The 9,016-nt window shown below is 37.2% G+C and overlaps 1 protein-coding gene across 1 annotated transcript; it reads left to right on the top strand.

The window, feature by feature from the left end:
• The first annotated feature begins 6,276 nt into the window (after nucleotides 1-6,276).
• LOC110896158 (GDSL esterase/lipase At3g26430) lies at nucleotides 6,277-8,295 on the top strand. The gene is made up of 5 exons (XM_022143610.2): nucleotides 6,277-6,537; nucleotides 6,619-6,816; nucleotides 6,989-7,161; nucleotides 7,267-7,537; nucleotides 7,851-8,295. Exons 1-5 carry the CDS (start codon nucleotides 6,318-6,320, stop codon nucleotides 8,111-8,113), a joined length of 1,125 nt encoding a protein of 374 aa, XP_021999302.1. The 5' UTR covers nucleotides 6,277-6,317; the 3' UTR covers nucleotides 8,114-8,295.
• The last annotated feature ends 721 nt before the right edge of the window (nucleotides 8,296-9,016 follow it).

The raw sequence follows: 9,016 nt of genomic DNA, 5'->3' as shown, positions 1-9,016 counted from the left end.
AGTGAAATAATAGAGTTTGGGCTAACCAAAACCCAGATTGGGTGATGGGGGGCGAATTGGGCTTGTCCAATTCGCAGTCCATGAGGTTTAACCTAGCCCAACTTGTAAACCTTGTGTTATATAAACAAGGTTAGGCTTTAGGGTTTAGGTTAATCAGCCAAAACAGAGTTTGAGAGGCATTAGAATTCGTGAGAGCTAGACTTGGACGAATTTGAGTGTGTGGTTAGGGTTTTGATTGATTGTAATTCAGTTTGATAGATAATCAATAAAAACCCGGTTTGAAAGTGATTTGCTGTTTCTGTTCCTACACGTTTTCTGCTTATTTTGATCAAGAGGATTCCGCACTCTTAATCAGATTGACAATTCTGTGAAGATCCATACACATCAAGGGGACCTACAATTACAAGACGTGCCTTGTGTTTATCAATTTCACCTCGTTCATTCAATTTCGTCTTGTAGACCCACTTGACTCCAATACACTTGGCATTCTTTGGCAGTTTCGTGAGTTGCCACGTCTGATTGCGTTCAATGGCTTTCATCTTAGCGTCCATTGCTTTTTTCCACTTATCAAACTTCGAAGCCTCTTCATAGTTTGTAGGATCATGAAAAACTTCCTGCACAACATTTATTTGTTCATCAATCAAGCAAGTGACATAGTCATCCAAATATTTTGGAGCCCTTCTATCACGACCCTCCATTAATGGAACTGTACTGGATCCAACCTCCTGTTCTTCAGATGGTACTTGTGTAGCAATCTGATCTGTTTCTTGATTCTCGACATTATCTTCATCAGAAAATTCATCTTCAGTGTAAACACTATCCTCATCATCACCCCACGTTAGTTTTGCATCAATTTCCATTTTATCATCCTAATTCCAGGCATTATCATCTTCCCAATCAACATCATCACTAGTAATTACCTTCATGGTTCTTGGGTTTAAGAACCTATAACCATCCGACTCTCACTCATTCCGATCAGAATACATGCAAGACTTCTGTCACCTAGTTTTTGTCTTTTCTGTTTTGGGACATGCACGTATGCCAAGCATCCCATTACTCTAAATTTTTCTGCCTCATGCTTGCTTCCATGCCATACTTCATACGAAGTCTTCTCTAGTAGAGCCTTGGTAGGACTTCGATTAAGAACATAATAAGACCACATAACTGCTTTGGCCTAAAGATTCTTGGGCATATTCTTTGCTGTCAAAAGAGTAACAACCATGTTCATCACCGTACGGTTCTTGCGCTCGGCTACTCCATTTTGTTGTGGCGTGTATTGATTCATTAGCTGTCTTTTAATTCCTTGCTCCTTGCAGAAACCATTGAATTCATTTGAGGTAAACTCACCTCCCCGGTCTGTTCTGAACCCTTTAATCAGTTTTTCAGTCTCTTTCTCAACCTTGGCTTTGAACAATTTGAAACATGCAAAAGCTTCAGACTTCTCCGAATGGATTAGTTCCAAGATTCCACTTCCTCACCAACTTCTTTTCTTTGAAATTGACTTTCTGTGTTGTTTACCAACAACATAATAAGTGCAAAGGGACTTATCTGTCTTGAACTTTGGCAGACCCTCCACCATATTCTTTCGCTGTAATTGCTCCATACTTCTGCTGTTGATATGTCCATACCGAGCATGCCATAATTTCGCAAGGCTTTTGGCATTGGAATACATACAATCAACAGCTCCTGTGTTATAACTCTTTTGCTCGAACAAGGTAAACATTCGATTAGTGCTTATCTGGCTTTGAACTAATAACCCCCTTTGAGGATGAAAAATCTTACACACATCAGATTGTATTAAGAAAGTCAACCCTTTTTGTTGAAGTTGACCAATACTTAATAAATTGTTTTTCAAATCTGGAACAAAATATACATCTCGTACCACATATGTTGCCCCATTGAAATTTAGTTTAACATCCCCTCTTCCCCCAACAGTTAAATGAGAGTTATTCCCAATCTTAACTGAGTGATTAAAACTGAGATTAAGTTTAGAGAATTTTTCTTTGTTACCACACATATGATGCGAACAACCCGAGTCTAAGAACCATACATGGTTTCCCTTCAGCCCTTCGGTTTGTGCCATAAACAAGTCATCATCTTGATTTGCTCCTTCTTCATCAAGCTGTGAAATCACTGGTTCAATCATCTCTTCAAGTTCAGCCATCAGAACCATTTCTTCCTCTTCAAAATCTGCATAGTTTGCCTCATTCCCCGCTGGACACTCGTATTGAAAGTGTCCAAGTTTGTGACACCTATAGCATTCCACCGTTTCTTTGTTGAATGATAAGCGACCACGACCTCGTCCTCTTCCACCGTCGCGTCCTCGTCCACGGCCTCGGGGACTAGTGTGTTCTACGAGATTAGCCTTCAAAGCTTGTTCTTCATCCTTTTCTGGTTTCTTAAACTTCTGCTCGTGAACAATGAGAGTGCTTGGGAGTTCATCGATCGTCATTTGATCGATGTCTTTGGATTCTTCGATTGACACCACCACAAATATGTACTTCTTTGTGAAAGTACGTAAGATCTTCTCAACAATCTTCAGATCGGTCATAGATTCTCCATTACTTCTCATCTGGTTCGCTACAGTCAGCACTCAACCAAAATATTCTGCAATTGTCTCGCTTTCTTTCATTTCCAGAACCTCAAAATCCCTTCGTAACTTTTGGAGCATAGATTTCTTCACACGAGCATTGCTTTCGAATCGCTTCCTCATGGATTCCCAAACTGCCCTTGCTGTGCTTCTATCCAATATCTGTTCGAAAGTCACTCTATCGATGGCTTGATAGAGATAATGCTTAACTTTCTGGTCTTTCATACATTTTTCTTCATACTTTTTCCTTTGAGTTTCGTTTTGAGCGATCCCCACAGGAGGTTGTTGAAGACCAGGATCAATGAGACTCCACAAGCCCTTCGCTTTCAACGTATTTTCCATCATCTCGCTCCAATGATCAAAATTCCCATCGAATTGAGGGATTTTCATCTTCTCTTCACTCGTGTTTTCAATGATCGATTGCGCTCTGATACCAAATGTTGGTGTACACTTGTATATTAACTCACAAACTAATAATCTTCATTGAAATAGCCAAAGCCTTAAATAAATACATTGCAACGGAAAGTAACAACTGAAACCTAAAAATCTGGAAATAAACAAAAGACTCGGTGACTCATGATCATGACTAATTCTAAAACACATGTTTAATAAACTTATTCAACCACTAACGGTCACAATGTAGTCGTGCACGTGACAGGAGCTTCCAGAAGCATGCATGTGACAGGTCATGTGCATGAGTTAACACCCCAACACATGATTGGTCTAAAACTGACATACGTCCACGGGTGGATTTTGCTTATTTTTTTGGGTATACAAAAAAACCCGGTTCAGCTATTAAGAAAACCCTGTTACGGGTATAGATTTGAAACCGGTATTAGGGTATAATCGGGTACAAATCCCATACCCATCGTGATTTCTATCTACCAAGTAAACACCTCAAACTTTTACAAATCCTAACAATATCCTTTTTGCTCGTTTGTAATGGACTAATAGCAATTACCTGCTTCTAGTTAACCTTAAATTTTTTTGAGGCATGGTGTTGCAGTGCACCATTTGCACCTCTCTTGATTCAATAAGGGTTATTAGATTTTATCACTCCCAACTATTGGCTATTGGCCGCTGTCACCCCCAACTATCACTTTGACGCTCGTCACCCCTAACTTAACACTTAGTGTGTTCTGTCACCAGATCACTAACTAATCACTAACTCTTGATCCTGTTACTACACTTTTTAGAGTGTCATAGGGATCTTGGGAAGGTTTTAGGGATCTTAGGACACCCCCAAAATTATAGTAATAGGATCAAAAGTTAGTGATCTGGTAACAGAACACACTAAGTGTTAAGTTGGGGGTGGCGGACGTCAAAGTGATAGTTGAGGGTGATAGCGGCCAATGACCAATAGTTAAGGGTGATAAAATCCAATAACCCATTCAATAATTCTTCTACTTTTACAAACCCAAGATCCAAACTCAGGGCAAAAACCACAGTAGCATCTCGCCAAAGCCAGGTCCTGATTCGGGTTTGTTTCATTTATTTTGTTGTGATGTATTAGTTATAGATCATTTTTTGTTACAGTTTTGTTTTTATGATCAGTTTTACAGATTTTTGAAATGCTAAATATATATTGTTGGTATACCGCCATCTAGGCCATGTGTAGTCATAAAGCCCCTTTGGTGGCGTTATGCGACACGTGTCACGCCACGTCATACATGGGCTTTATGGGGCGTTATATCGCTAGAGCCCGTAGTTATAAAGCCCCTACCTCATCATTACTCAATTAATAATACACTATTTATGTCACTCAAGCAACGGTCCTTTTGTTGAAAAATCCTCCCATCACGTCGCGATATATATAGCAGCCCCTTCAAAAATCTCCCCCATAGCGCCACCTTAGTGGCGTGGGGCGGCACTATAGGGCGCTATAGGCCCTATCCCCGTGATATAAAGCCCCATTACACATACTAAGAATAGAAAGTTGAGCTTTGTTTATGTTTTTATAAGTCAAGTTTTTTAGCCATTGTTTATAGTAATAGGTTTCGAGATTATTGATACAACACACTTCTGTATAGCAAAGCAAAGACGGACGATTCTTATGGTTTACTTGTTTTGCATGTTTCCGTCTCCGAGAAATCTCGAAACATTTTGGGCCTGGTGCGAGTAAAAATAAATCGGGCCCATATAATATAAACCCAATAATCATACATAAAAAAAAACCATAATATGGCAAGAATTGTTATAACAATCATCAAAACAAAAGTATCATACCAAAATAATCTAAATTTACCTACTTAAGCGAATCGTGTGGCTCTCCTAGCGTTTTCTTTCTTTCTTTTTTCTTCCTCTATTTTCTTCCTTTTACGTTTTTGAAATAAACATAACTTCAAAGTTTAAATCTTCAAGAATCAACATTTAACAATACCTAATGACCCTAACCCACATAAATTACAACCCGAAAGAAAGGCGAAAACCACTTACAAAATTGAGCATATATAAACAATTTAAAAGAATAAACTTCAAATCAGAATCACACATGGCCAACCATGAATTTCATACTTATGATTTAGTAATTTACAAATCAACATTACACATAACTAAAATTAAATTACAAAACCATTTATTTTAAATTCAAGGGCCCAACAGGTTACAGCCCTATAACGATAACTAGATTAAACTTTTCAAAGACACACAACAAATACATAACATATAAAACTTTTTTTAAAACTTTGGGCCCTCAGGATATTTGGGCCTGGGTCCATCGCCCTACCTGCCCCTATCCATCACCGGCCCTGGTTTGGTACCTAAATATTAGAAATTACAATGGTTGTACTCACTGTTCACTCGTGGGTAAGTTAGATGTTCTTTCACGATAGTAAAAAATCTAATACGCCTATATGAAACAAACTAAATACCCTTTTAAGAATAACACGCCCCACAAAAAAAAAAAAGCCCATCTTTTCCGTCACTCCTTCCCCTTTAGCCGACCAAACCTTAGACCACGAAAACTGAAATTGAAGACCCCGCTGACCTTCTGTGTCATCGTTCCTATCATTTTGCCATTTACATGTCTTCTAGATGAACTAGTTGGCAACCTTCAAAAATTATGTAAACATGTGCATAAATTCGGGATAGTGTTGCTTTGTGATGCTCGTTGGGTTGCGGCGCCAATGTTTGAGATAACGTCACCATGAACTATTTGTTTTTTTTTTTTTTTTTTTTGAACGGCAAATTTCTTTTAAATCATGTGGTCTATGGGACTTGAACCCAACTCCCTTCTAAGGTGTATAAAGGGTTTGCTTTTGTCAATGAACCATACCATGAACTATTTGTATGTCACAAAATCTATGAGTTGAGTCTGACACACTGAACCTAATATCACAATACGTACTCAAGTCAAATCCTTAGCAAAACACGAATTCCGTTAAGAATTGAATAAAAAATTACCAGATGGGTCTTTTTAAAAAAAAAATAAAAAATTGGGTATATATTTTAATATTATTTGGGATACTTTAAGGAAAATGAATCAAGAAAGTGAGTGTGAGGACTAAGTAACGTAGTATTTCTATGTTTGAAAACATTCGGATTTGTAATTCAATATTAATAGAAGATTCTGATCCATCTGTGGATTAATATTTAAAACCGTATGAAATGTACAAGGAATCTAAAATTATACTCGGATCCAAAATTATTCAACGGTATTATACACAGACATTTTTGCCCCTTATCTTCGTGCACTTATATTTTGGTCCGTGATTTCTGAGGTCCTAGAATGGAGCTAAAAGCATGTGTCTTATTCTTACTACTTTTACTATCAACTAAACCTGTTAAAACATGTGATTTTCCGGCTGTTTTCAACTTCGGTGACTCCAACTCCGATACCGGTGGCCTGGCTGCCGCGTTTGGACAGGTTCCTCCGCCCAATGGTGAGACGTTTTTTCATCGTTCGGCTGGTAGGTACTCCGATGGCCGTCTTCTCATCGACTTTATGGGTATGCAATTATTATATCCTACTCCATAAGTGTTTTGACTTTTAGAATTCAAATAACCAAGAACATCCGATTGATTTACAGTGCAAAGTTTGGGCTTACCTTACCTTAGTGCCTTCCTAGATGCTTTGGGCTCCAACTTTACCCATGGAGCCAACTTTGCGACCGGTGGTTCAACCATTAGACCCCCAAATAGGACTCGTCATCAAAGTGGTTTGAGCCCCATTTCCTTAAATGTTCAATCATATCAATTCAATGATTTTCATGTCAGGACTCGCCAAGGTAACAACACCTCATGACCTCATACATTTGTTTGTTTTCTTTTATCACTGCGAATTTATGGTGAATCGGGGGACATTTCATCTATTACACATAAAAAACAAGTATTGTATTAAACAGTAGATAATAACACTCATGTATGATACAATCATCTAACATGTAAATCTTGAAACAGTCCAAGGTATCTTTAAAGAGTTAGTTCCAAAACCCGAAGCTTTTACGCGTGGTTTATACACGTTTGATATTGGGCAAAATGATTTGACGGGTGGTTTGTTCCTAAACTTGACTGTCGATCAAGTGAAAGCATCCGTTCCCGATATCCTAGGTCAATTCAAAACCGTTGTTAAGGTTAGTATTCTTAATGATTTTTACTTCTATGTGAGAAAACAAGCTCTTATACAAGTACGAGGTGCATTCGTTATATACTTATATTTCAGATTTGTGTCTCAATAGGATGTATATGACAAAGGAGGGAGATTCTTTTGGATACATAATACCGGCCCGATTGGTTGTTTACCATATGTATTGGAATATCTACAAATCAATGAAGGACAAATGGACAAGAATGGATGTGCTAATCCCATTAACGAACTCGCTCAATTCTTTAATCGTAAGTTAAAGGATCTTGTGAACCAACTCCGTGAAGAACTTCCTGAGGCTTTGATCACCTATGTCGATATCTATAAAGCGAGATACTCGCTCATTAGTCAAGCACACAAGCATGGTAAATGTACTTATTTAGTTAGAGCTGTGAATCGTGTCATGTTGAATCATTAAACCCCGACTTTGCTTATTTGGTGTTTTATGATTGGTTGGCTTCAATGTCTATTTTAAATGTTAAAAAAGTCAGTATCTTCTTTTTTTGTGTGTCAACATGCCTATTTTGGAGGTTTTCCAATAAATTAAATAGGTTGAACAAGTCAATCTTAAGTTGGTAGGATATGACAACAAAAACCTGATTTTTTTCGTATCGTGTTTGGGTCATATAAGAAATAATTACCCACAGTTTTAACGGTTGTACATTTATTGCAATGTAGGATTTGAGTATCCTCTTAGAGCTTGTTGTGGCTACGGAGGAAAGTACAACTATAACATACATGTTGGATGTGGAGGAAAAGTAAATGACAATGGGAAAGAAATCATTGTGGGATCTTGTAAAGATCCTTCGGTTATGATCATATGGGACGGAATACATTACACTGAGGCAGCGAATAAATGGGTTTTTTCTCATATTGTAAACGGGTCATATTCTGACCCGTCGATCCCATTACTCTTGGCTTGTCAGAGAAAACGAGACTAATCGTTTTGCTCAAGCACAATTCTAAACTAAGTTTTTTTTTTTTTGTTGTATTGTGAGTTGGTAAATGCTAAATGTGTGCCTTTTTAGTTTTGATTGAACCTTATGAAACATTTTGTAACAACTTTATAGTTGCGACAGCTTCAACTTCGTTAATTGCTCAGCTTCTTAACGGACTTGATTAACTCTGATTTGGGCTTAAGGTGTTGTAGCAGATTATGGATTCATATATCTTTGGCTTTCAAACGGACTTGGGCAAACAACTTTCAAACGGAGTTGTCTTTTAAACAATCTTAAGATAAAGTCCTTGATAACATTAATCTGACTTATATTTGGGCTTTAAGATGGACTTGATAAAGAATTTGTGTTTAGGCTTTTTGGTGGACTTATTCAAAACGACTTGTGGAAGTCCGTTCGGATATCAAGCGATTTTTTTTGTAAGCCCATAATAACGGATTTGTTTAATATTTTTTTTGTTAACAGTTTAATATTGTCAATATTAAAAAAAAAAAACATTCTCTAATTTACTTTTATATTTAATGACAAAAGACCAAATACAAATATCTTATCGTACAAAACGTATGATGGAATGGAAAAGTAAAAATAACGCGGTGACATTTTCATAATTACGAGTAAAATAATTACGAAAATGTTACCGCGTTTTTATACTTTTTCACCATATTCATACGCTTTGTACAATTAGCTTATTTGTACAAGATCTTTACCCTATATTTAATTAATTAATTAAAATAAGAGTGAATTACAAGTTTTGTCCTTTATCTTTATATCAAATTTCAAACGGTGTCCCTTACCTTTAAAATTAGCGAGTTTTGTACTTAATGTTTCATAATCTTACATGGTTTGTCCTTTGACCCAAACCCTATTAGTTTTAAATGTTAAGTGAAG

Source organism: Helianthus annuus, chromosome 12 (assembly GCF_002127325.2).
Source record: "Helianthus annuus cultivar XRQ/B chromosome 12, HanXRQr2.0-SUNRISE, whole genome shotgun sequence".
Lineage (NCBI taxonomy): Eukaryota > Viridiplantae > Streptophyta > Magnoliopsida > Asterales > Asteraceae > Helianthus > Helianthus annuus.
This window is presented reverse-complemented; position numbering and strand designations above follow the sequence as displayed.